Source organism: Balaenoptera borealis (assembly GCF_965194805.1).
Source record: "Balaenoptera borealis genome assembly, chromosome: 16".
NCBI lineage: Eukaryota > Metazoa > Chordata > Mammalia > Artiodactyla > Balaenopteridae > Balaenoptera > Balaenoptera borealis.
Window position 1 is genome coordinate 65,457,689 of NC_138872.1, and position 27,930 is coordinate 65,485,618.

Sequence of the window (27,930 nt, forward strand, 5' to 3'; positions counted from 1 at the left end):
CTCATGACCTAATCACCTCCCAAAGGCCCCACCTCCTAATACCATCACATTGGGGTTTAGGATTTTAACCTATGAATTGGTGGGGGGGTAAACATTTAGTCCACAACACAAAGTTAGAGTAGGCTATTCCCTGATGTTGCATTTTATACAGTAGTTTCCACTATATAGATATAGAATCCAAACCTAATGGAAAATGTTGAAAACTGGTGAAGATGTTTAGCAATGGGGTTGATAGAACTTGAGAGAGTGAATAGTACTTGTAGCCTGAACCCTGCTTTAATAAGGTATATTCAAGGGACGGGAGTCTTTCAACCACTCATGACATTTTGTTTTAAGAAATGTGATGTTTCCTTTCCTGGAGTTCCCTGGATTAGGACAGTTGTCCTTCTGAGTTGTCCAGGAGGGCATATGATGGCTGAAGGTCTGGGAATGGGGTGGAGTGGATTACTGTGAGGTCTTGTTTAGCCTGGGAGTTTATGACTCTGACAAGTAGTAAAGATTTCCATCAGCGCTGACCTAATGCGTTATTTAAAAAATAAAACGCTACCTCTGAAGGTGGTCTGGGTTATCACTTCTTGACCGTCTCTTATGATTCATGTACTGAATCGCCTTCTATATCAACAAATACCAAGGACACAGAAGGATGAACTTACTCTCAGAGATCACAGTTAAATCTGAGTTTTATCATGTATGGAGCGCATTTAAATCTTAATTTTTATTTTAATATTTCATGCGCATTTGAAAAAAATTCTAACAATACAGAAATGTAGATCTTAAAGAAAATAAAAAGCCTCCAAATAAAGTCACCAGTAATCCACCCTGTCTCCTCACCTCTAAAAAATATCCACTGTTCACAGTTAGTATATTTCTCTTGATTTTTTTCTTCTATATATGTGTTAAAAAATACGCTTTCGTTCTCATATGCTGTCTGCCTCTTTCCTCTGCTCTTCTCTCCTACCCATCTGTCTATATTCTTACATAAATACGCACTCCCTCCACCTCAGAAACGGGAATGTGTCTTCCCTAGTGTTTTTTTTTTTTTTTTAAATTTTTTTTATTTATTTATTTATTTATTTATTTATTTTTATATTTATTTTTGGCTGTGTTGGGTCTTCATTTCTGTGCGAGGGCTTTCTCTAGTTGCGGCAAGTGGGGGCCACTCTTCATTGCGGTGCGCGGGCCTCTCACTATCGCAGCCTCTCTTGTTGCAGAGCACAGGCTCCAGACGCGCAGGCTCAGTAGTTGTGGCTCACGGGCCCAGTTGCTCCGCGGCATGTGGGATCTTCCCAGACCAGGGCTCGAACCCGTGTCCCCTGCATTGGCAGGCAGATTCTCAACCACTGCGCCACCAGGGAAGCCCTTCCCTAGTGTTTTTCAATTTGCTTTTTTTGCTTATCTTGGCCTCTCCACTTAATAGTTTGGCATTATCTTGCCTCCCTTTCTTTATGCATCTACCTAAATATATATATATTTTTTTTCTTGTAAAACTAAGATCATAATGTATGCAGTTGTATAACATTTTGTACTTAACATATCATAGATATCTGTATTATACATCAAAACATATCAACGTACCTTATTTTCCTTATTAGCTATATCATTTCTATGGTGTGGCAGTACAATAATTTCTTTAACTAGTCTCTTATGGTCGGGTTGTTTTCAGTTTTTCTCCAATCGAGCTGAGTTGATACAAAATACCTTCATCTAAGGAGAACCATTGGCCCAGTTGTTTACAGTAGCTAGGCAGCATAGGTAATCCAGATAATCCCAACATACCTAGTTTACTTAGTTCCTTCAACTGAGCCCTTATTTTCAGCTTCTCCCAGGGTTTGCTAGTGACATATATCTTGGTGACCATTCTGTAGTTTTAGTGGCTTTGTGTTTTGGGTGTGTTTGATTTCTTCATGTCCTGAGGTTTCTAGAATATCATCCTCCTTTCATGTTCTGCAGACCCTTTGAAACTGCCCAGATTGGGAAACAGGAAAACCTGAAATCTCAGACAGAAAATTATCTAAAGTTCTGTGATAATGGTCTAACAAGCCTCCCTGGCCCTTACTCACTGTATATGTGAAATGATGAGGTAGCCTGCCCTGGCTGAATTTCATTATTACTGACTACCTCTGTTTTTTTCTGGCTGAATGTCTCCAGATTAAACCTTTCAGAATGTACCATTTGCTGTTGGAAAGTCATATTCTGCATTTAGCTGAAGGATTTAGAACAATTTTTCTCAAACCTGTTGAATCATAAAATTCACCGGAGAAGCTTGTTTAAAAAAAAAAAAAAGGATCAGTTGATTAAGATGGTAAATTTTATGTTACGTGCCTTTTACCTCTTAAAAAAAAATTGGAAGAAAAAAGGAAATGGACCAGATTCCACTTTGTAGCTATAAAAGAGAATGAAGATGTACTTTATATGCATGATAGATTAATCTCCAAGACATGTTGTTAAGTGGTGGGGGAGGAGTTGCAAAATGGTGTCTACCATATATTAACTCTGCAGAAAGAGAAGGAAAGAAAGGGAAAATGTATTTGTTTCTGTACACTTAGAAGCATACCCAAGCAGCAGGTAATCCTCTTTGCCTCTGGGAAGGGAAACTGGATGCCAGGGATCGGAGTGAGGAGTGTTACCTTTGGAATTTTAAATCATGTGACTCTGTTACCTATTCAAAGATAAATATTTTTTTAAAGTTAGATTTCCGAGTCTCTGTCGTGGATAGTCTGGTTTAATACATTTAAGGTGGGGCCTGGGAACCCATATATATTTTTTAAATAACAGCTTTATTGAGACATGATTCATGTATCATAAAATCCATCCTTTTAAAGTGTACAGCTCAGTGGTTTTTAGTATATTCAGAGTTGTGTGATCATCATCACTAATTACAGAATATTTCCACCTCCCCAAAAGAAAACCCCGAATCCATTAAGCAGTCACTCCCCGTTCCCCCTCCCACAAGCTTCCCACAGCCACCAATCTCCTTTTTGTTTTGATGGATTTGCCCATTCCAGTCATTTCATATAAATGGAATCTTACAATGCAGATCTTTTATGACTGGCTCCACTCATTTAGCATAATGATTTCAAGGGTCATCCATATTGTTGCGTGTATGCACGCATATATGTCACATCCATGTAGAATTGGAGGAACTGCCGAATTATTTTGCGAGCGGCTTTACCATGTTCCATTCCCATCAGCAATGTTTGGGGGCCTGGGTACCTGTGTTTTCACAAGGATCTTGATGATTCTTATGCTCAAGCAATTTTGGAAAACACCGTCTCCAAGAGTAGCCCAGCCCCTCTTACTGTGGCTGTTTGTCTCCCACCCAGCGCCCAGAAGCACTGAAGGACGTGTTGATCACTGTGCGGAGAACCGCCGCAGGACGCCTCTCTGCAGAGCAGTCAGCATCCCAAGAAAAAGGATCTTAAACAGAACGAACTCTGGGGTGAGGTCAGCCAGGCTTGAGTGGGGTTTTTTGTTTGTTTTAATTTTTTTTTAAGATGGAATATTGCAAAGAAATCTAGCCGTTCCTTGAAACCTCAGAAGAGGAGGAATGCATAGCATGGGGAAGCCAGTGCATAGATTGATACATGCTTTTTCCTTCCCCCAGTGGAACAAGGATAATAGTCTTTATGAATTGGAATCTGAGTTCTCCTTTTTCTAGAAGTCTTTTTTAAAAAAAACAGTGTAACCCATTTTATCTGTAATTGTCTTCTGTGACTTTTAATAGCCACAAGTAAAGTGTTAGGTGCTGTAGGGTATATAGAAATAGAAATATAATGTACACGTGAAACATATAATGTTATAAACCAACTTCAATTTTAAAAAAATGTTATATGATATTGGCATGATTATTCTGAACTCTAAACTATGAGGAAAAACTGTTTTCATACACAGTAGGATTTGAGTTCTAATTACTAAGACAAAATTGAAAAGTCTCCCAGACAAGATTTTATATATGGGGCAAGTCTTCTGAGGATAGAAATAAAAATCTGCTTTGGAACATTTCCTGCCTCAACCCTTAAATAACTGTTTCTTTTAGCTCCCTCCTTTGGAATGGGGACGGAGCAGGGTGGCTGGAGGAGCAGGGCACCCGGCACAAAGTGGGTCCCTCTTTAATGAGCCATAATAATAGGCACTTTTCTCAGGACCACTTGGTAACAAACACATAAATAGAATAAATAAATGGTCTTCCAAGTTGTTCTGAGCAGAACTTTAATTTCCGCCGAGAGAGGCTCTTCACTTTGTTTGATAATGGACTTAATGTCTTCACCGGAAGGCAGTGCCTGTAGAGCCAGGAGGAAGACACCAGACCTGGGGAGTCCAGGCCTGCCTGTGCTCTAGGGGGTGAGGTCAAGGGTAGGCTCAGCTCAGTTTCTTATTTTTGTATTGTGATTAAGTTTACAAAACATAAAATTTACCATTGTAACCATTTCTGAGTGTACAGTTCAGTGGCTTTAAGTACATTCACAATGCTGTGCAACCGTCACCACCATCCATTTCCGGAACTTTTTCATCATCCCAAAGAGAATGAAACTCTGTACCCATTAAATAATACCTCTGTTCCCGCCTTCCCATTCTACTTTATCTCTCTGAATTTGACCACTCTGACTACCTCATACCAGTGGAGTTAGACAGGGTTTGTCCTTTTGTCTGACCTATTTCATTTAGCATAACGTTTTCAAGGTTCGTTCATATTTATAGCACATGTCAGAATTTCCTTCCTTTTTAAGGCTGAGTAATACTCCTTTGTATGTACGTACCATGTTTTGCTTATCTGTTCTTTGATGGACACTTGGGTTGTTTCCACCTTTTGGCTCTTGTCAATAATGCTTCTGTGAGCATTCGTGTACAAGTATCTGTTTGAGTCCCTGCTTTCATTTCTTTGCGGTATACACCTAGAAGTGGAATTGCTGGCAGATGGTAATTCTGTGTTTAACTTGAGGAACAACCAAGCTATTTTCCACAGCAACTGCACCAGTTTAGATTCCCACCAGCAGTACACAGAGATTCCAGTTTCTTTAGATCTTTGCCAGTATTTGTTATTTACTTTTTTTTTCATAGTGGCCATTCTCATGGGTGTGAGATGATATCTCATGGTGGTTTTTCTTTTTTAATAAATGTATTTATTTTATTTATTTATTTTTGGCTGCGTTGAGTCTTCGTTGCTGCACGCAGGCTTTCTCTAGTTGCGGTGAGCGAGGGGGGCTACTCTTTGTTGCGGTGCGCGGGCTTCTCATTGTGGTGGTTTCTCTTGTTGCGGAGCACGGGCTCTAGGTGTGTGGGCTTCAGTACTTGTGGCACGAGAGCTCAGTAGTTGTGGCGCATGGGTTTAGTTTCTCCGCGGCCTGTGGGATCCTCCCAGACCGGGGCTGGAACCTGTGTCCCCTGCATTGGCAGGCGGATTCTCAACCACTGCGCCACCAGGGAAGCCCCTCTCATGGTGGCTTTGATTTGCATTTCTCTCATGATGAATGATGTTGAGCATCTTTTCATATGCTTGATGTCCATTTGTGTATTTTCTTTGGAGAAATGTCTATTCAGGGTAACCTTTAGTCAGGCTAGTTGTTTTTTTCATTGTTGTAGCATTTCTTTGTGTATTCTGGATATAAACCCCTAATCATATCTGTCATTTGTAGACTTGTGTTTCTTTTAAACAACACAAATCTGATTGTGTTGCTCAGTGCTGGTGATGGCCTTTGAACTCTGCTCAGCTCAGTCTTTTACCATCCCTGGGCTACTCTCACCTAGGAGTTCCTCTGGTTTCCATGAATAGTGCCATTTACTACTGTCTGTAGGCCAAGACAGAAGACCCTGCAGCTTCTGACTCTTTCTGGGAGGTTTATTTACCAGAGCCCCTGTATCAAGACAAGGTCAGCTGCTTCGTGTCCCCCTTAGAGCAGAACATACGACAGGCTCCCAGCAGATAGGTACTAATTCGTGTGATCACGTTGGGCTCATCCCCACACTTATGTTGTCAACTCTTGCCCCCTCTGTTTTCCCATGCGTGCCCACAGTGCCCGGGAGAGTGCCGGTTCACAGTTGGCGCTTAATAACTTTGCTTAGGTGAAATGTGGTACGGGTGTGAGTTCGGGGTCCTGGGAGGAAAGCTCCTGGAGTAGAGGTAACTTTATGTAGTAAACCCTGATATCAGTGTCTCTCCATACGGTGCTTTTTTCTTTTGAAGAAGGAAGAGAAGGCACTACCCCACTCTCCAGCTTCAGTCGCAGACTCTTCTCGTTAAGGGCCAGCCTCTGTTTTGGGCTGTGGGCGTTTGTTGTTGCATCTGCTCCTCTGCTGTGCTGGAGGGGCTTCTGGTTTTAACTCAGGGCGCTGCAGACCAGAGCACTGTTCTGAGTGCATCACTGCAAGCCGTTGCGGAGTGGAAGTGTATTTGAACCATGTAAACGTTTGATCTTGTCGGGTAGTTTAAAATTTCGTTTGCCAGGTCAGTGTTCTATCTGTTTTGACCCTGAGGCTCTTTCTCATGGTTAGTACTTTGGCAGTTCTAGAAAGAACTCTCCTCCTCCCTCTCCATCTACGCTCCCACCAACACACTAGTTCCTCCCCCCACCGGCTGTGTCCTCCTGTTGTTCCCTCTCTCTCACCTCCTCCTTCCTCTCCATCCCTTCTCTCTCTCTCCTCCCCTTCCTTCCTCCCTCTCACCCTTGGAGGTCTTCTTGTTTTATAGTCTATTTCATATTTCTTAAAGTATCTTCATTTTCCAAATGATTCTCTGGAACTGTCACCTAATCAGAAGTTTTTAAAGCCATGTGTGTATGTGTGTGTGTGTGTGTGTGTGTGTGTGTGTGTATGTATGCACACGCACATTCCTTCAGGCATTTCCATTGTTGTTTCTTAACAAATACAGTGTGCGTTAGAGTAGATTCAGACCAACCAGCGCTTAAGCCTGGGCTCTGCCACCACGGCTGGACCCTCCCGCAAACACAGGCCCTGTGGTAGGACCGGGCACTTCTCGTTCCACACCTCGTTTCCCACCTGTGAAGTGGGCTGCGGACAGCACTTTCCTCCTGTGGTGAACCGGAGGGTTCACTGAACCAGTTCAGGTGAAGCCTTCAGTACAGGCAACTGTGACTTCTATGCCCTCTGTAACAGTTTGCCACGTGCTTTTTTCACATATTATCTGAAGTCAGTTTGAGGTTCTCTGAGCCAAATCGCTCAAAGGAAGCGGGGGAAGAGGAGAGCTGGGAGGCGGCAGCAGCCTCTCAAGAGAACGTTCCAACGAGTCGATCACGGTGCAGAAACCCTCTTCCAGGACCCGCCAGCTGTCTTGAGCCCTCAGTGTGGCCTGACTTCCGGGCCGTGTGAAGAAGAAAGCAGACGCTGAATTTTTCAGCATTCTCATACATGGACTTTTCTTCTGTCTTGCAGCTGATGCCTTTTTCAAAGCCGCTATAAGCCTCGTTCCAGAAGTTCCAAAGATGATTAATATTGATGGAAAGATGCGGCCCTCAGAATCATTCCTCCTGGAATTCCTCTGCAATTTCTTTTCTACTTTATTAATAGTTCCGGTACGTTTCCCCAGAAGACCTGTAGGTGATGTCTTTCTTTGACCTGTTTTACATACATTCTTAGTCCTCAAAGTGCAGGGATGTTCTGTCTATACCTGTATTGGTTTTCTAGTCAGATGTTTGAATTTTTCAATGTGTTTTCTATTCATTCTGTGTCCAGGGTATATAGTCTAGGCTCTCTATATGGCCGAGGGGGTATCACTTAGTGGTGAGGGCTCAGGCCTCCGGACCAAGACACCTAGGGTAGAATCCCAGCTCCCCTTCCTTCCAGCTCTGTAGTTTCAGGTGATTGTGTAACATTACCAGGATGCAGTTTACTCATTTACAAAATGGAAATAATAAGAGTATCTACATCTCTAGGTTGTTGTGAGGATTAGGTGAGCAAATGTACGTATGTGGTTAGAACAGTGCCTTAGCACATAGTAAACACTTAAAAAGGTAATGGTGTTGTTATTTTGATGGCAAGTGCCAGAAACCGCAACAAGATAGTAAAAGTCAAAGGGGATATTGTTGGAAGATGCTGGGGTTTCTCGTGGAATATAGGAGATGAGAAGTCAGGCTTGGGCTGGAAGGAATCAAGGCCACTCCCAGGATCCAGCATTAGGACCTTCACCCTAGTTGGAGTTCTTAACCTGGGGTCCACCTACCCCAGGGTTTCTGGCAGGGCAACCATGAATTTAGATGAGAAAAAAAAGGTTTTTTGTTTTTGTTTTTGTTTTTTTTACAAACCTCAGTGAAATTTAGCCTTTTGCTTCATTATGAATCACAGGCAATGAGCCACAGTACCAGTTGCAGTAGCTGGGACTTTGTCACAAAAATAATTAACAATATGTTTATATCACATTTCAGGTGTGAAAGTTATTTCAGAAGATCGTCTACATGTTTCCTTCCTTTAAAAGTGCAGTAGTTATTAGGCCCATCATTACTTCACCAAGAAGTAATAGATTACAATATAACAAATACATTGAAAAAATATTTTGACAACTATATTTTAGCTTAATTGATTGCCTTTGTAGTCTTACATATTTTATTTTCTGCATTAAAAATAGTACTCTGAGTTGTGCATAGGCGTCACCAGGTTGTAACAAGGTCCAGGCACAAAACAGGTCGGCTCCTGATGAAGCCGGATGCACATAGGAATCGGGGATGCTTTTTAAAATACAGAGTCTTGCTTTGTCCCATCCCCGCCTCCCCACCGAGAGTCTCACTCAGTAGGTGGGATTGGCCCCTGAACCAGCATTTTTGAAAGCTCCCTCATCAAGTCAGGTGTAGGTGGTCCTAGGACCACACTTTAAGAAATGTCCCTCTGGACTCAGGCCGTGAAAGCAGCCCAGCTCCTGTGGGTACGGGGTTCCTTTTTGGGGTGATGAAAATGTTCTAAAATTGACTGTGGTGATGTTGCACAATTCTGTGAATATACAAACAACCTATGAATTGTGCATTTTAAGTGGGTGAACTGTTGGGTGTATGAATTATATCTTAGTGAAGCTGAGAGAACAAAAAGTGAGTTGCTCCGAAGTTTCCAAGTTCAGATCCCAAGTTCTTTGAAGAGGGGCTGGGATATTCAGGAGGCGGGCTTGGTGCTTGATTTCAGTGTTTTCAGATCTCCTTCTTAGTACTTTATAATCAGTTTCTCTCTTTTTTGGATATTCTAGTTATTTGTCAGGTGACAAAATCAGGGTTTCTAATGAGGAGTTGATCAATGTCATTGTTCATTAACTGGGATGCATGTTCCTTCTGCGTATGGGGTTTTCTCTTTTAAGAACCACTGGCGCCTTGAAGAAAAGCCTTGTGCTTGGAGTTAGAAACTTGTGTTCGGTCCTGACCCGATGACTCAGTAGCCTCGCGGCCTTGAGAAAGTTTTGTAACTTTCAGAGCCTCAGTTGTCACCTTTCTAAAATGTCATCCAAATGCACACCTAGCAGGGCTGCTGCGAGGATTGACTGAAATGACAGCTATGAAAGTGCTTTGTGAACCAGAAGCTTGGCCCCTGGGGTCACAAACTGATGACCAGTGGGTGGAATCCAGCCCGGAGACATACTTGTTGGCCACATCATGATGGAAAACATTTGGAACTAATTACCCACATTTAAAAATTGGTAGATCACAGGAAACCCCAGATATTTAGTTCCTTGTGAAAAATCAGGTCCAGCCATGTGAGGCCCGCATTCCCCGCCTGGCCAGTTGGCCCAGCTGGAGAGCAGCTGCCCTTCCTGGGGGGCGTGTGCACTCTCTCCAGGTCCCCGGGTGCCTCTGGGTCCATTAAATCCTTTTCTGTTGCCTACCGTTCCCTTAGGCATTCAGGGGAACCCCCCTGCCAGACTTTATTGGTTCCTGGTATCAGCGCTCAGGCTTTTGCCAGGATTTACTAAAGATGATGAGATGGAGAATAGCCACAGTTCTTGACTTCTTACCAGGTGCCCTGTGCAGTGCTAACTCCCTTCGCCAACATTCAGTCTCTAGGAAAATGCCCCCAAGCCTTGCAGGGTAGGAGTCATTGTACCTTTTCCACTTAAGGAAACCTGGAGCCCGAGAGAGGCTTGCCTGGGGTCGCGCCGCTGTTGAGGAGCAGAGCTGGGAGGTCTGTGCTGCCGCAGAGCCTGTCCTGCACGATCTGCCTGAAATGTTTGCAGGGGGCTTTATTAGCTCAAGGTTGTCGAGACTTAACAACCCTACGTCCCTCCTGTGGGATGCAGCATAGTAACTACTGGCCGGCTCTCCGGGTGCAGTGAGATGCTGAGCCTGAAGGGCCAAGGCTGGGCGCTAACCGAGCTCAGAAGCCAGAGGACGGGCCACACGTGAGCCCCGCCCGCTGTGAGTAGGTTTAGCAGGAGATGACATCCACATCCCACCTTTACCTGGTTCACATTTTTACCTTTCATGTCTCAGCTTTTTTTATTTCTGTGTTTTAAATTTAATTTTACTGTTGTAAGGACATTTAACATATCTATCCTCTTAACACATTTTTAAGTGGACAGTACAGCTTTGTTGACTCAAGGCACAATATTGTACAGCAGATCCCTACAGCTTATTCATCTTGCTTAATTGAAACTTGAAGCTCATCGATTAGTGACTCCCCATTTCCTCCTCCTCCCAGCCCTTGAATTCCACGCTTTCATTCTATGAACATGACTATTCTAGATGCCCTATATAAGTGGAATCATACAGTATTTGTCTTTCTGTGACTGGCTTATTTCACTCAGCATAATATCCTCAAGGTTCATCCAAGGTTATGATAGCATTTCTTTTTTTTTTTTTTAAGGCTGAATAGTATTCCATTATATGTGTATACCACATTTTCTTTATCCATTTATCTGTCAATGAACATTTAGGTTGTTTCCACATCTTGGCTGTTGTGATAGTGCTACAGTGAACATGACAGCACTAGTATCTCTTTGAGATCCTGATTTCAATTATTTTGGATAAATACCCAGAGGAGGGATTGCTGGATCATATAGTAGTTCCATTTTTAATTCTTTGAGGTACCTGCATGCAGTTTTCTATAGTGGCTGCACCATTTTGCATTCCCACCCGCAGAGCACAAGACTTTTAAAGAATGGGTTTGGAAAGCTTTGATTCATTTTATTTGTTTAGAAAAAAATTGAAGCCATTTTAGACCAAATAAAATACCTGGCCCACTCTATTCATACTTATAAATGCAGAAGTAAACAATTCCCCCAGGACAGCCCTCTCTCCTCAGCAAGCAGCACCACCTTTGGAGCATTTTGAAGCGTTCCTCTTTGGCGCTAGTAGCAGTCAGCCTCTTGGTAGACTGCGGCACAGTCTTCTCCATGTTATTGAACTAATGCATTTCTTTTAACAACATTTGGTAGGATAAGAAAAGTAGAATTAATTGAACAAGTTCAGTGTTACCACTTCAGACGCCTGATTTTGATTCAATTGAAATTTGTAGGCAATGGAAATGTTTCCCATCAGTTTCCTGGCGCTAATCACCAGGACACAGCAGGGAAATGTCTTTTCTCCGTCTTATCTTTGAGAAAACGTCCAGCCATCAGCATAACATGGTATCCAGGTGCTAAGATTCATTCATTCCGTCTACCCCGCAAATATTTGTTGATCTGGGGATGGGGGAGTGAACACGAGAAATGTGTGCTCCCACTCAAGGAGACAGATGCTAATAAGCAAATAAATACTTAACTACGATTGTATAAGGTGTCATAAAGAACTACAGGGACCTCTGAGAGCCTCAGATTTGAAGGGAAGTGGGTCAGGGAAATTCCCTGAGAATGTGTTACCTGAGCCGAGATCCAGAGGAAGACTAGTAGGTCCCTAAGTGTGGGGCGGTGGCGGGGGGGGGGGGGGGGGGGGAGGGGAGGGTGTTCCCAGCAGAGGGAGCAGTGTGGGTAAGGCCTGGAGGTGGGAAGGGCCACCCAGCAGCACCGGAGGAAGAGAGCCGCGGTGACCAGCGAGGTGATGCGAGACTAGAGGGGCACCAGGGTCTCGAGCCGGCAAGATGGGCAGGGGCTGGCTGCAGCAAGGCCGGGGAGCTCTGCAGACTCTCCGCCGGCCTCGCGTCTCCATGGTGATCTGTCTCCTGCCCTCCACCCCCGCCGTGTCCTCCCAGTGCCCCTCTTTCCTTTCTTGCCCTTCCTCCCAGTCCCCTTGTGTTCTGGCTCCTCTTCTAAAGGACTTGAATATTTATTTAACACACTTACATACCTTTTACAGTGAGCCAGCCAGCAGTTCACAAATACTCACTGCGAACAAACCTGTTACTATCCTCGTCTCACAGAAGCAGACCCTGGCACAGAGAGGTGAAGTGACTCACCCAGGGTCACCAGCTAGTAAGTGGCCAAGACGATTCAAAGCCAGGATGTGTGTACTCGGCGCTGTCTTCGCTGCCTCTCAGGTCTCCTGGGAAGTTAGTCGTTTCCAGGGTATTCCTTCTCGCAAGCAGTGACATTTAATAGAAGGATTCCCGCAGACCAAGGAGCCAGAGGGATATTCTGAGTGGTGGAAGGCAGGCCCCCTTTCCGTGCAGCAGAGAGAGAGAGACGTTTGAGTCCCTCCCAGGCGCCCCTTGGGAGCCGCCTCCTGAGCATTGTTTCCTGCCAAGCAGCCTTGGCAGAGACCCCAGGGGAAACCTTTTCCCCTCGGATTGCCAACCGAATTGGGATCTTTCTTTCTTCTTTAAAAAAAAAAAAAAAAAATCTGTGTTTGCCTTTCTTTAGTTGCTGGCACTGGTACAATTTCTTTTGAAAATGTTACAACCACTGAAGCGTGGCTATCATGTGGAGAATGTTTTCCTTGTAGAGAAGGTTGGAAATAATCTCTTCGTCTCTTCGGTTTAAAGCTAGCAGAAACGGCTGGCTACAAACCTTCACGTCTCCGTTACCCCTTCTTCCACCTTTCTGAAGGTGTGTTGAATGCTCTCTCACAATAGTTACGGCAATTTGTATTGAAATTAAGTTACTGGAACATTCAGATTGTCGTCTCTTTCCAGGGCAGATCCTGAAATAGAATATATTTTGAACATCCACACAGCAGAACGAAATAGCCTAGTTAGAAACAGCTGTTAGCAAAGAAAGGCAGTAGTAAGCTGCCATCTGAGACTGACTCTCGCAATGGAAGGCGGACCATGGCACAGGCAATTTTGCTGCATATAGTTTGAGGTACTCAGATTTTGGAGTGTCATGTGTCTTCTTTTGTGCCGACGCCATAACAGCAATTCCTGTAGATGTTAACAGCTGTACAAATCATCTCCCACTCCTCCACCCTCATTCTTACCCACTGGAAGTATTTCTGCTGTGTATCCACACATTGGATTACGTAGCTGTTAACTCCCGCCCACCTCGGTTATCACACTTCTACTCCATGCCTGAATTCAAGATAGCCGACTACGTGTATGCCTTCCCCCAACTAGCCAGCTCCATAAAGTCTAGTTCATCCCTAATTCATCTGTAGAGAGGCAGTATAAATAGAGTATTAGCAGTTAGGAATGTCCACTCTGGAGCCAGACTCCCGGGGCTCAAATCCTGGTTCCCCCCATGCACCAGCAGTGTAGCTCATTTCCCATCTGTGAAATGGGGGAAGAGGAGGTCATAAAAGTATCTTCCCGGAACGCAGAAAAGCTATGGTAGCTACAATAGCTACCATAAAAGTTAGCTGTTGTGTTTGTAGCCACCTCAGTGCCTGGCACATAGAAGGTGCTCGAAAAATGTTATCCATTCAACATTATTTACCTACCAAGTGTCTGCTCTGTGCCCAGCACTGTCCCAGGAAGCAGAGACAGGGATGGGGCACCATTTGCAATCCTGGGCAGTCCTGGCAGTGTATTACTGGCAAACAGAACAGATAAAGTACCTGCCGTCCTGGAGGTTATAGGCTAGGATGAAAAAAAAGATGAACCAAGAGGTATGTTTGGGTAGTTAGGAATAAATAAGATCGCTTCCGATGCTGAGCACTGCTCTGAAAAAATGAGATGGATGACTTGACGTGAAGAGAGACTAAGAGAGACGGGGCGGGGCTCTGGATTGCCGATCAGGGCAGGAGCTAACATGTAAGATGAGATCTGGAGGCTGTCAAGGAGCCAGTGTGGCCAAGTCTTGCAGGTGAATATTCCAGTCAGGGGAACAGCAGGGCTGGGAGGCCAGACCCCCTTGGCATATGAGCTGCCCTCCGGAGCATCCTGTGCCCTTCAGTCTGGTCTGTGTGGGAGACTGGCCTCTGGGGATTGCGTCACCGGCGCTTCCTTCCTTCTGACTTCCAGCTGGTTCAGCCAGCGCGAGTACTGACATGGACTGCAGGGCAGGAGGAGAGCGAGGCTGGGGTGTTTATCCCCCAACTGTCACTGGGCCGTGTTTGGCGATGGCTTTGTTCTTCCATCCAGGGCTGCAGCTGCTGTTGGGTGGTCGCCTCCAACCGCAAAAACTCGCTCCCCACCGCGTGCTTTCAGCCCGAGGATGGTTAACAGTTTCCCTCTTCTGCCAGGCCCTGGGTGCCTCATCTTTCCTCGCTAGTTCTCTTCATTCTGATAATCTTTCATTAAACCATCCTCATTTAACCCTTGTGAGCGTGTCCTCTGTGTCCTGCCAGGACCCTGAGCGGTCCAGCTGGTCCCAGGAGCCATAAAGGTGGCGCTGGACTGAGTGAGGGGCAAGATGGGCCAGCCGGGTCAGCGGGGCGATGGCAGCAGGAGCTGGGGGAGGAGGAGTCTTCGGAGAGCGTTCAGCAGGAGAGCCACTGCATTGCATATTCCTTTTTGGAACGGAATTGAAGCTGCTGACTCTTTTGCATCCCAGCACTGGTTCAGTTTAGCATCTGAGAAACACTGTTATAAGCTCTGTGACTGACTGTTGGGTTTTTCCTCTCCCAAGAGAGGATCCTCAATTTAGCTGTTAATGTTGCTGAACACCCTAAAGAGTGAGGCTGTGTTTAAAGTCGGTGCCTTTGGTGGTGACAGTGATCATTTGGGGGTTTACCCGAGGTAGGTGGCTTCTGCTGTGCCGTCTGCAACGAGACCTGCAATCTAGCTTCTGTAGTTGGAAGAACAGGGCTTTTTACTGTTATGGACATAAGAGCAAGGCTGTAATTTTGGAAACAGACCATTAAACTGACAGGAAATTTTGCTTTCTTTCCTCAGACCCAGAGCTCTCAAAGCTTGTCTCCCCAGACTGGAGCGTGTTGTTTAGTGGAGTTAACAACGTTTTGTCACTTTTCTCTCTATTGTTTAACCATAGCTGGCACTTTAATTTCTCTACAGCTGCTAAAGGGAGGGACCTGGGTTTCTGTCTTGATTTTTTTTTCCTCCTGCTTCACGTCTAGGATTATTTATCCTTTTTCTGGTCCTCCACTAGGATCATCCTGAACACGGGGTCCTGTTTCTTGTTCGAGAGCTGCTCAACGTGATCCAGGACTACACCTGGGAGGACAACAATGATGAGAAAATCCGCATCTACACCTGTGTCCTGCACCTGCTGTCTGCCATGAGCCAGGAGACCTACCTCTACCACGTAGACAAAGGTAGCTGGGTCCCTCCACCAGACTGCACTGTGTTTGAACTTCTGAACAGCAAGTGCAGGGTTTTCACTTTCTCTTTTATTTAATCCCCTTGTGTTTTACCTACCATGAACTTCTACTCCAGGGTCTTGATAAATTTGCCCAGTGTAAGAATTACCTGGGAACCTTTTAAGAATACAGGTTCCTGGGCCCCATCTGTCTCTTCTAAATTAGAATCCCCAGGAAGAGGCCTGAGAATTTGTATCTTTAACAAGCATCCAAGATCATTTTGACAAACAGACGAGTTCAGAGAAGCACTCTTTTGGATCAGTGATGTCTTGGGTGTGCCACAGAATAACCTAGAATGGTGATTACATATGCACATGCATGACCTTCATCCCAGGCTTGTTCCTTACCAGTTTCACGTGGGTCCTGACCTGGACCCTTAGAGCAGGTGCTTGGAAGAAGGAGACGGCCTTGCTCCCCGACATGCAACCAGCCGTTTTGAACTTGCTCCTACAGGTTTGGGAGCCGCCTCCTCATGTCCTGGACACAACATGGGACAGTCCCAGTTCCAGACCTCTGCCCACTGAGCCCAGGCATCTTCCTGCTTGTCAGAGCCTCGGTTCCGATTTTTGGTTTCCAAAAGAATGGCCCTATTGTTAAAAGCGATTTGGCCAGTAAATGAATACTTCAGGGTTTAAGCAACTGTCTCTACACTTGGATATTTTAGGGAACAAATTTGCAGTGCTAAGGATGGCCTCCCGTTATAACTCTCAGAGGCTTCCTCTGGCTGGGATTTGGGGGCTGAGGTTACGTAAAGGTGTAACTCGGGGAGGTTGGTTAATGTCAATGATGATAAGTCCCGCGATCTGAGCTCCTACTGCGTGCCGGGTGCGGTGCCGGACTCCACGGGCCTCCTTCTCCTTTCATCCTGACAGCATTATGAGGAGGATGGGCATCTGTGTCCCCATTTCACACACAAGCAAGGGGAGACACCGAAAGACAACATGGTTTTACCAACCATGTGATTTCCAGGGCTCAGGGCCAGTTAGTGCTCCGAGTGGAATTCACTGTGGTACATGCATTATGCTGCCTCCTTGATTACAAAGTAACAATATTTTGATTAAAGTATATCATAGTACACACATACAATAAACCATAAAGCTCAGCAGATTATCACAAGGTGAACACACCCAGTAGCCACCATCCAGATAGAGGAATCAAACATTACTAGCTCCCCAGAAGTCCCCTGTATGCCCCCGTCCACTCAGCACCACCACTTTCCTCTCTAAAGGTACACTGCTCTCCTGACTTCTAACATTACAGATTAGTTTGCCAAGTTTTGACCTTTCTGTGAATGGACTCATTTAGCAAGCATCCTTTGGCGTCTGGCTTCTTTCACTCAGTGTTATGTCTGTGAGATTCTTCTGTGTTGTGTGTAGCTGTTGTTCGTCCTTTTGCATTGCTGCATAGTATTCCATCGTATGAATATACCAGAATTTCTTCATTCCCCTGTGGATGCAGTTCTGAGCTGTTGTGAGGAGTGCTGCTGTGAACATTCCTGAATATATAACTCTTGGGGTTCATGTCTGTCAGGTATATGCCTGGGGTGGAAATGCTGGCTGGTGGGATTTGCTTATGTTCAGCTCTGGTAGGTACTGTCTCACAGTTTTCCAAAATAGTTATACCAGTTTACACTCCCACCAGGCATGAATGAGATTTCCATTTTTTCCCTTGATACGGTGAGTCTTGTTCATTTGGGCTCTTCTGATGAGTGTAATTTGCATTCCTTTGATGGCTAATGAGGGTGAGCTTTTCCTGTATTTGTTGGCATTTTTATTTCCTCTCTTGTGAAGGGCACACGGAGGGCTCAGAACAAGAGAGAAACTTTTGAGGACCAGATGCTGCCGTGGAAGTGGGTCTGTAAACCCGGGCCCTATGAGAGGAGCAAGCCCTCTCCTTGCTCTTCCCTTCCTTAAACAGATTCACTGAATCCCCTGTCTACACAGCACAGCAGGGTGCACTGTAGGAGCCAGAGCGCCAGCGCGGGGAGCGTGGCTGTGTTTGACAGGTGGAGTCTAGTTTTCTAGCTTTTAGAGATGAAAACAGAAGGGTGGGTTTTCTTTGCTGCCTTCTTGGCCCAGCTGTTTACTCTGAGTGCACAATTGTGACCTGACAGTTGTCTTCGTAGCAGAGAGTCCCGGGGCCCTGGGAGGCTTTGCAGGGGTGGAGGCTCCATTTTCCCATCTCTTTCTTAGTCGAGGCAGCTCTTTAGACAGCGCTGACAAAGGTTCGAACTTTTGAAAAACTGGGGTCAGTTTTTTTTTTGCATTGACGAAGGATGCCTTGGCTGTTTTCTTTCCAGATGAATAAGAAGAGAATGTTCTGAAGTGACCTGGAGCCATAACTCCAGTGCTGTCATGCGAGCGTGCGAGACAGTGTGCTTGCTGTGGAAAGGCAGGACACTTCTGACACTGAATGTCTATTTATTTAACACGCAGATGTCTAGTTGGAAGAGTACAACTCCGGGGCCCGTGGGAAGTCGGCACAGCCCCTTCACTCCTCCACATCACCTGCCAGGCCCTTGAAGCATTTGGGGTTGTGACCCCAGGGCCAGACAGATGCAGAGGTCCTGGGCTATTTTTAGTAGCCATTTGCCAGGGATCTCATTTCTCCCCGTTGTGAGTGCCAGTCTGGACTCTCAGGCCTGCTTTATACTCTGGCCAGGCCAAATTACTTCTGACTGTCAACTTCGCCCTTCCCTCCCTCCCTCTGTCACCACCAAGTGTTAGCATGGAAACACTTTTCCCCATTCCTGACCCCGTTTTTCACTTTCTCTGTGAATTTTCCACCTTCAGGGTTCAGCCTAGATCTCACTGATTCTATGATTCCATCCCAAGCCTAGATTTTAGGATCCTGGGACCCCCAGGCCACCCTCTCCTGACATGCAGCCCATGCGGTTGTGATTGCCCGTTTGCTCGTCTGCACCTGCTGTGTGCTGTGAGGGCAGGACCAGGTCAGCCCGTTCCCCACCCACCGGGTCTCCGGGTCCTGGAACCTGGCGCAGAGCAGGCCCTCACCTAGTCCATGCTCTGCGTGTGTGAGCGGCCTGCTCTGAACACGCCTCTGACCCCTCTGGGCGGGATGCCTGCAGCTTGGGTGGTTGGCCACAGGTGGTCCTAGACCTTCTCGCTTCTCCCCTGCTGCTGGGCTAATCCGAATGAGTAGGTTACGCCAGCGCAGAGTAAGACTGGGAATTTATGCCAGGAGCTAGCCTAGTCCTCAGCAGCAGGTGTGAGAAATTCCTTTACCAGCTGCATTTTGCCACCCTGCAAAAGCACATGGTGGCGAATGGCTGAATCAAATTCTTTCTCTTCTTACAAGAATAACTGCCGTCTTCCACGTCATGGACAGCAGTTGAAACACAGCAGCCAGAGCCAGAGCCGTCTCAGAAATCCTGGGACGGATGCCTGCAGCCCAGGGCAATTCACTACCAACCTGTGTCATAGGAACAACTATAAAGCCAGCAGCCGACCCAGGAGAGCACTCCCAGAACATTCCCCACGAAGGGGCAGTTCAGAACCGGAGTAGAGGTTTCATGCGGACAGAGAAGCTGGGGAGCGAGGAGACCAGCTGTCCTGCTCGTTCTCACGCAGTATGTCTGCAACCTGCTTACAAATGGTTCAGCCAGAAAAAATGACGTATATATCTGTGTGTACGTGAGAGTGTGGAGAGAGCAAGCGAGAGAGCTTCACAGAAGTGGTAAAACGGCATCAACTGGTGATGCTGGGTGAGAGACAGGCAGCGCTTCAGTGTACTGTTATTCCCGCTGTTCTACAGCCTTGACATTTGTTTAAGTAAAAAGCTGGGGATAAAAGAAGAAGGAGTTATTCTTTTTTTTTTTTTTCCACTTAGAAACTCAGTAGTAATTTATTTGGAAAAAGATAAGCAAAGAATGGCTCATTAAAAAATACATTTCATAGTGTCATTCTTCCTCCTTCATACTTTCCCCAAATGCCTAATTGGGAGTTAAATATAAATGTAAGAATTTTAAAAGAATATTATGTACAATTTTATTGAAGTAGAAGAAGGAGTTATTCTTGAAATAGCAACTAGAAATGTACATGAAGCATCCCTGAAATTATTTTATCAATCAGTTAATTACTATATGCTTATACCTGTACCATTCCCCAAGATTCAAGACAGATTACAGGAAATATATAAAATAATAAAATATAATTTTTTAATTGAAAAAATTGGTTCTTAGGAAGTTATAAATTAGGAAATATATGGCTATATATGTCTGTGTGTGGTATATAGATATACTGGTTTGTCACTTTACTAATAGTATATTATAAATATCTTTCAGTAATAGTATATTGTAGCAATAGTATAGTGTAGTACATGGTAGTTAACAACTATAGATCATATACTTTTATTGTCTTCATAGTATTTTATTTAATGCTCATGCCCCAGAGCAATTTTTTTTTTTAATTAATTTATTTATTTTTGGCTGTGTTGGGTCTTCGTTTCTGTGCGAGGGCTTTCTCTAGTTGCGGCAAGCGGGGGCCACTCTTCATCGCGGTGCGCTAGCCTCTCACTGTCGCGGCCTCTCTTGTTGCGGAGCACAGGCTTCAGACGCGCAGGCTCAGTAGTTGTGGCTCACGGGCCCAGTTGCTCCGCGGCATGTGGGATCCTCCCAGACCAGGGCTCGAACCCGTGTCCCCTGCATTAGAAGGCAGATTCTCAACCACTGCGCCACCAGGGAAGCCCTGCCCCAGAGCATTTAATCAAAACTCTTGGTAGATATTTCTGTTGCTTCTCCTCTTACCATTATACACAACATTTATAATGAACATACATTGAACACTGTCCTCTGTGATGAAACAATATCACATATATGCATCTTTGTGCAACTGGGGGATGATTTTCTTAGGATAAATCCCTTGGAGTGGGTTTTCCCAAGTCAAAGATCTGACCTTTTTCTGTACTAAGACTTTTTTTTTTGGAGTAAAATATACATAGTGATAAAATACATATAAAGTTTACCATTTTAACTATTTTTAAATGTACAATTCAGTTTTATCAAGTATAGTTGCAGTGTCGTGCAACCATCACCATTATCCATTTCCAAAATTTTTTCATCCTCCCAAACAAACTCTGTACCCAATGAACAATTAACTTCCCCCTTCCCCCCTCCCCCCAGCCTCTGGTGACCTCTATTTTACTTTCTGTCTTTATGAATTTGCCTCTTCTAGGTACCTCATATAAGTGGAGTCATACAATAGTTGTCCTTTTTTTTTAAAAATTTATTTTATTTATTTATTTTTGGCTGCGTTGGGTCTTTGTTGCTGCACGCAGGCTTTCTCTAGTTGTGGCGAGCAGGGGTTACTCTTCGTTGCGGTGCACGGGCTTCTCATTGCAGTGGCTTCTCTTGTGGAGCACAGGCTCTAGGCGCGCAGGCTCAGTAGTTGTGGCTCGAGGGCTCTAGAGTGCAGGCTCAGTATTGTGGCACACGGGCTTAGTTGCTCCGCGGCATGTGGGATCTTCCTGGACCAGGGATCAAACCCGTGTCCCCTGCATTGGCAGGCGGATTCTTAACCACTGTGCCACAAGGGAAGCCCTAGTTGTTCTTTTGTGTCTGGCACATTTCTCTTATCATAATGCTTTCAAGGTTCATCCATGTTGTAACATGTAGAATTTCATTCCTTTTTGTGATTGAGTAATATGCCACTGTTTAGATAAACCACTAAACCACATTTTGCTTATCTGTTGATCTGTCAGTGGATACTTGGGTTGTTTCCACCTTTTGGCTCTTGTGAATAATGCTGCTGTGAACATTCATGTACGTGTATCGGTTTGAGCCTCTGCTTTCAAGTCCTTTGAGCACTGGAGTTGCTGGATCCTGGAGTTGCTTTTCCACAGCAGCTGCACCATTTTACATCCCCACCAGCGATGCACGAGGCTTCCAGTTTCTCCACATCTTCATCAATACTTCTTATTTTCCTCTTTGTTGTTGTTGTTTTTAAATAACAGCATCCTAATGGGTGTGAAGTGGTACTGGACATTTCTTAAGGCTTTTCTTACTGATTTCCAAGCTATGGTACTCCCACCAACAGTTTGCCCAGGCCTACATCAAAACCGGGTATTCTTTCTCACCTTTGTTAATCTGATAGGTGATGTTTTATTAAAAGTTCTTCTGTGGTTTTAGTTTTCTGTTCTTTGATCACTAGTGAAATTGAACCTTTTTTTTTTTTCCCTAAAATTATAGGCCATTTAGATGTATTTCTGATACATTGATGTATTTGCCAATTTTCCTATAAGTGACCCTAAGAGGGGTCACTTTCTTAAAAGCTCAGAAGCCATCCCTGCACATTGTACCTTGGCTTTTCTCGTCTTCATGGCCAATGCCTGTTTAACGTGATCCCCTTGTTCTGTAGCTCGTTGCCAGCAGTCCAGGGAATAGTTCTTTGCAGGCCCTGACAGACGGCTGGTGACTTTGACCATAATGGGGCTATGCATCGTGGCTCTGACTCTCAGCCTCACCCATCTGCAAGCTAAATGAGTGCCCCGTGTCCCTCGCTTGTGGTGTCACCTCTTGTTTGCATCACACAACTTCATGGGCTCTACTGTGATCTCATACGTCTCATCCCTTTTTGACTGTATATGCCTAGGAGACAGGGTCCTAGGGATGGTGATGGGCTGGGCCGAGAAGAGCACAGCAAACCACATTCCCCCACATGAGCTAAGCTGAACTGGTTTATTGACAACGTCTCTAAACCATGAACTGGATTAGCACTGTGTGTACATGGCCGTATAAGCCCAGCCACGCCCCGCCAAGGCACCTGCACGGCCTCTGCTTTATCAGCTGTCACTGCACCTGGGACAGTGGCCCAAATTTTAGGCCTCCACCAGATCAGAAACATCTAAGAGCTGCCACTGCACTTTTCCTCTCCTTGACCACTTAGCGCCGAGGGTGCTCCAATGGTTTTGCACTGCACCGAGCGCCGCTCATTCACACCTGAAATAACTGCGCTCAGTCACGTACAAGTCGGCATTTGGGAGTTGGGGTGAAAGCAGTTAAAAAAGGATCTGGCGAGAAAAGGCATGGAGGGAAAGAATCGACTCTGCAAGGCAGAGGTTGTGGTTCCCTTACAGACGGTAAGACTTTGCAGCAGCCTGGCCCTGACCCCTCACCGCACCCCCCCTAAAAAAAGAAGGAGAACCACTGAAGTGTCCGCAGGAGGGACCAACCAAAAGCATTCTGGTCCATCACACAATGGACTACTGCTCAGCTAGTACAAGCAAAGCAGCACATCCATATATGCTGATATGGAAATAGCTCCAGGAATCATTAAGTGAAAAAAAAACAAGTGCAAAACAGCACCCGGTAGAGTCCCTCTCCTTCCTTACCCAGAGGTCATGCTTTGTGCGAAGGTCGACAGGAAGGAGGGAGAGAGGGAGGTCGAACTCAGGCTGTTCTTGTAGCTGCTCTTTCTCTAGACAGCAGCTGTCACAGGAGATGCCCAAGGAGAGAGGGGACTTTAGTGAAAGGATTCAGGTTTGCGAGAAGACGCAGAGAACCTTCTGTTCCATCTGCTGAAGTTTTGAGGTGGAGTGACAGGGCAGGGGCTGGGGGCGGTGCTTAACTGCTTAGGCTTTGATGGGCGCCTCCCAGTTTGGGATCCTGGCTGGGACGGGCTCGGAGCCTCAGTGTCCCCATCTGTCCTCTCTCGCACGTGCCGGTTATGAGGACTCCGCAGTAACACCTGTGAAGCGCTGTGCCCAGTGCCTGGCACACCGGTGCTCAGTGCTGACAGCCATTCTGATGGTCACTGTGATGCCTTCTGTCCCCCTCCATGCCTGGGCCGGAGGGGACAGACTTCGGAGTGTGAGCTCTCTGGCTCAGACTGTCTGGAAGGCCAGGTGTTTTCTCCATGATTCCCAAGGCCCCAAGCCCGTGGGAAATTCTGGCCGTTTCCATTTGCCCTGCTGTGATTTCCCGCCACATGCTGACACCACGGCTGCCGCTCCCTGGCCTTGGGCTTGGGAACATCTCACTGCTCTGGTTTCTTCCATCAGTTGACTCCAATGACAGCCTGTACGGGGGAGACTCCAAGTTTCTGGCTGAGAACAACAAGCTGTGCGAGACGGTGATGGCTCAGATCCTGGAGCATCTGAAAACCCTGGCCAAGGACGAGGTAGGGGCCCCTGCCGCCCCCATCCCCGCCGCTTGCCCTGAAAGCACGAGTTCCCGGGGTGCTTGGACATTGGTTCGTCCAGAGAGTAACGCGCCTGTGTGAAGACTGTTCATCGATGGCCCCGGGGCCTTTGCTCCTGCCATTTCCTCTGCCTGCACTGCGCCTCCCCAGGGTTCCCCTGGCCACCCCTGTCATCATTCGGGTCTCAGCTCAAGTACCTCCTCAGAGTGGCCTTCCCTGAACCCTGTGTCAAGTAGCCACTACACTCCTGCGTCCCTCTGAACTGTCCCTGTGACGCTCGGGCATTCTCCGAAATGCTCTGTGTGTTCACTTCTCAGTCGCCTGCCTCCCCCACCAGAATGTAAGCTCCGTGTGGCCGGGACCTCGAGACGTGGGTCTCGGAGACCTGCCTGTGCCTGAGACAGGGTCTCTGGGATCCATCTGTCACTCACCCCGGCATCCTCACCTCGAACCTGGCGTACAGCGGGCGCTCAATCAGCACACGTTGAGTAACAGCCTGCACTTTCCACACCTTGGCTCTGTGAGGCCCACAACAACCCTGTGATGTAGGTGCTGCGTTCATTCTCCTTGGACAGAAAAGAAAACCGAGGCTCAGAGAGGTTTCCAGAGCCCCTGGTTTCCTCCGGTTGTGACAGACAGGTTCCCACCCAGATCCCCAGGCGTGAATCCGTAGCCACTGCATCACGCTCCTCGGTCAAGGCCTCGCCACTTACCTTGCAACAAGTGGCGCACGGTTGTTGTGCAGCCGTGATAGCAGGCTGTGCTTGCCCAGCCTTTTCCTTTTGTTTTTGCTGCACCCCACAGCTTGCAGGATCTTAGTTTCCCGACCAGGGATTGAACCCGGGCCCTTGGCAATGAAAGCTCGGAGTCCTAACCATTGGACAGCCAGGAAATTCCCATCCCAGCCTTTCTTTATTTTTTTTTAATTAATTAATTTATTATTTTTTTTGGCTGTGTTGGGTCTTCGTTTCTGTGCGAGGGCTTTCTCTAGTTGTGGCAAGCGGGGGCCACTCTTCATCGCGGTGCGCGGGCCTCTATCGCGCATCCCAGCCTTTCTTATACGTAAGTGTAGCGTGGAGAACTTTGCGTGTGTGGGTTCATCTAATTCTCACAACAGTCCCATGAGTGGGAACAGCTGTTATCCCTTTACACTTTCCAGATGAGGAAACTGAATCCTAGAGTGGTAGCTATGGAATGTGGTCAAGGCAATCTTCTAGAACCCATGCTCTGATCCACAGAATATATTCCTTTATCAGATGTTGCATCGTTACCTTTTCAGAGCAGTTTTTCCCATATTCTCCATATAGATAGATGGTTGACTGATTTCAAAATAATTTCCAAATTATAGTACAATCTAAATAACTACCTGGTACCCTTCCCCAGTTACTCCATTTTTGCAGCTTCAGCTCAAACATGTGGGTGACAGATGGATCCCAGAAGCTCTGTCTCAGGCTTGGTGGACATTGTGTTAAGGCTGATTCCTGCTGTGTAATCAGGGTGGGGAGGTTGGCAGTGACTCTGGAGTCAAAGCCAGTGCCTGACCTTTCTCCACGTCCTTCCCCTGGGGCAGCTCATGTCAGGCTTCTGCCTCCATGTCTGCCTCCCCACACCCCACGCCAGTCTTGCTCTTCGCTACTCCAAACAAACTGACAGCTCATTCCTGATCTCATGTTGGCAGATTCCTGTTTTCTCTCACTGCCACTCACCCCCGACCCCCTCCAATTCCCTTTCCCAAACCCAGGACAGATTTCGGGCTGCAGGGTTCCCAGCGGCTTTCCAGCCCTCCCCTTCCTGCCCACACACTTCCCCAGCTCCCTCCTTCCCAAACCTCAAGTCTCACGTTTTTAGTATTTGCTTCTCTACCCTCACACCACTAAATCCTTTGAAGACAAAATAAGATCAAGCTGGACTTAATTTAATTCTTACTCACTTCCAGGACTGTACAGAATGCCACCATTGCCCTTCCCCCCTTCCCCACCCCACCACAGAAACCATGAGACTATTCTATAGCTGTGGGTGTGTGCGCGCGCACACACGCACACACACACAACAGACATGTATGTCCCGCATTCCCATTCTCCCCAGGGTATTCAAGCAGGTCCTGGAGAGAGTGGGATTTTTTCCAGACTCCATTCCCCAGTGGCCACTGCCGAGGTCAGGGGCACTGCACACAGGGCCAGCCTTAAGGTTAGCAGGCCAAAGGGCAGATGGAAAACACAGAACCACTGGCACCCTGGGGGCCCCGAGTGCCTCCCAGCACCCTCTCTAGGGAGGGAGGATTGTGGGTGGGTCCCACTGACCCTGGGGCCCCCTGGGTGTAGGGCTGTAGAATGCTGGGGAGTTAATGCTTGGAGGGCACTGGCTGTCAGTGGAGGGGGCAGCATCAGAACCCCAATTTCTTCAGGAACTGGTTTATCAAACCAGTTAGTATTAGAAGAGGTAACTCCCCTCCTCCAACTGAAAGGCCTTTTTCGAAAGCCTGTAAACTTCATCTCTGCGGTAGGCAGCTTTCAGGAGAGAGCCCTCATTATGCTGCAGGAGAAATGGAGTCCTTCACCTTCACTTGCACTGGTCACTCCCCTGCTGTGAAGGATTCTTAGCACCTTCCCTGATCCCTACAGCCAAGGGCTCTGGCTCTAGCTTCTTGCCAGAGCAGGGCTGTGTGTTTGACAAGTCGTGCCCAAGAAACGTGCCTCCGGGCTTGAAAAGGCATTTCTTCACTCTGACGCGACAGGCTGGGTCTAATCAGAGGTGACTGCTTACAGCATAAACGACCACAGTCTAGGACCTCCAGGCTCACAACAAAAACAGAGCCCAGAACCATATAATTTGGAACTATTTTAACACTTGTCTCTTTCTCTTGGGGGAGGAGGCGTTGACTGTGATAACGACTCTGAAATAATTCTGAAAGAATAGCAGGGCTGGAAAGTTTCTGAAGTACATTTCAACTCACATACATACCAGGGACTCTCACTGAAAATGCCTGCCCATATATGCACATTTATTAGAAAAAATATGGGCGGACTGAGCTAAGATGGAACATGTCATCCTTCATTTTAACAACACGCTGTGAGCTTCGGCACAGGCGGCCCCGGGAGGGGAGGCCTCTAGAGCCCGGAGCGGCAGGAGCGCTCGGACCTCTCTCCAGCTGCCGCGGAACCAGGCTGGGCGCCGTGAAAGCCCGACGCTGGTGCCCGAGCTGAGCGTCTCCTCTCTCAGCGCTGGTATCAGCCCCGCTTCCAAAACTGTCCTCTACGTGAGTGTGAAGGAGCCAGCCCTGCCCTAGGCACGAGCTTTATGAAGCTGTTTGTTTGGGTGTGGTGAGGCTGGGAACCACGCCAGAGGGTTACAACTTCCTGCAAATGGCAGTTCCCCTAGGAAAAGAAACAAAAGCAGCTCTTTTCTATTTAAAACCTCTGTAGGGAGACGAGGGGCTCGAGGCCCTGGTTTGGTCTCTCATAACGTGTTCACAGGTTCCTGGGTCTCTGCACGTCGGCCGCCTGCCCGCTCATCCCCAGACCCGTCTCTAATGATCTCATTTTTAATGGGCTGTGCATTGAAAACACAGGCGAACTGGGCTTTTAGGGTAAAATCCTTGAGAAGATACAGAATAGAGAAATAACCAGGAAGATACTGTCTTACTTGTTTGACTTTTTAAAATTCTCCCTTGCTTCAAAGAAATGCAGTTAAAGGGCCTCTCTTGGGAGACTCTTCTAGTTGGATTTGAGTTTTCTATTAGCTTGGTCCTCCAGGTCTGAGCAGAAACCAGGGCCCTCCTGTTCCCCAGGCATCAGATGAGAGCCAGTTTAAAAGGCGAGCAGGATGGGCTGGAACCCACTGGATGGTCTCTGCCCCGGTTCCCGACTGGGGCAGAGCTCACTGTCTGATTAAACAAAGGAACCCAAAGCGGGCAGTTGCCAGCCCATTAATGAGTCTACCAGCCTTCCCTCCTTGTGCCTGCACGCTTGGGACCCGACAGCGTGACCCCGCTCCTTGACAGCAGTGCTGTTCGGTCGGCTCAGCTGCTGCTGTGACGGTCACCTGGTCCAGACCGTTGTCCAGGCAGGCTCAATTTAGGGGGCTTGAGTCTCTTCACTGTCGTCACTCGGCCACCCTCACCCAACTGCATTCTTAGCTGCTCCTTGGCAGTTTCATTGCGTTGTTTTTTTCTCCACTAGAAGACTTTAAATCCTCACTTGGGAGAGGGCGGCAGGAGCGGG

General features: G+C 46.7%; 2 protein-coding genes across 12 annotated transcripts in view; one reads left to right on the plus strand and one right to left on the minus strand.

The window, feature by feature from the left end:
- VPS35L (VPS35 endosomal protein sorting factor like) overlaps positions 1-27,930 on the plus strand; it is a 120,052-nt gene that overhangs the window by 88,891 nt on the left and 3,231 nt on the right. For 2 of the 4 annotated variants that reach the window (XM_082362424.1, XM_082362425.1), the window contains exons 27-29: positions 7,387-7,526; positions 15,344-15,509; positions 23,571-23,689. In XM_082362424.1, the coding sequence (XP_082218550.1) occupies positions 7,387-7,526; positions 15,344-15,509; positions 23,571-23,689 (425 nt within the window). Of the gene's footprint in view, positions 1-3,323; positions 3,440-7,386; positions 7,527-15,343; positions 15,510-18,872; positions 19,354-23,570; positions 23,690-27,930 lie in introns of those variants that run through there. The other 2 variants (XR_014236094.1, XM_082362426.1) reach the window with 2 other exon arrangements.
- Positions 1-27,930, minus strand: part of KNOP1 (lysine rich nucleolar protein 1) — a 61,834-nt gene that overhangs the window by 12,239 nt on the left and 21,665 nt on the right. For 3 of the 8 annotated variants that reach the window (XR_014236106.1, XR_014236107.1, XR_014236108.1), the window contains exon 6: positions 12,316-12,998. The gene's annotated coding sequence lies outside the window, so the exon portion shown is untranslated. Of the gene's footprint in view, positions 1-2,554; positions 2,660-10,029; positions 10,145-12,315; positions 12,999-23,699; positions 24,277-27,930 lie in introns of those variants that run through there. The other 5 variants (XR_014236110.1, XR_014236112.1, XR_014236109.1 and 2 more) reach the window with 5 other exon arrangements.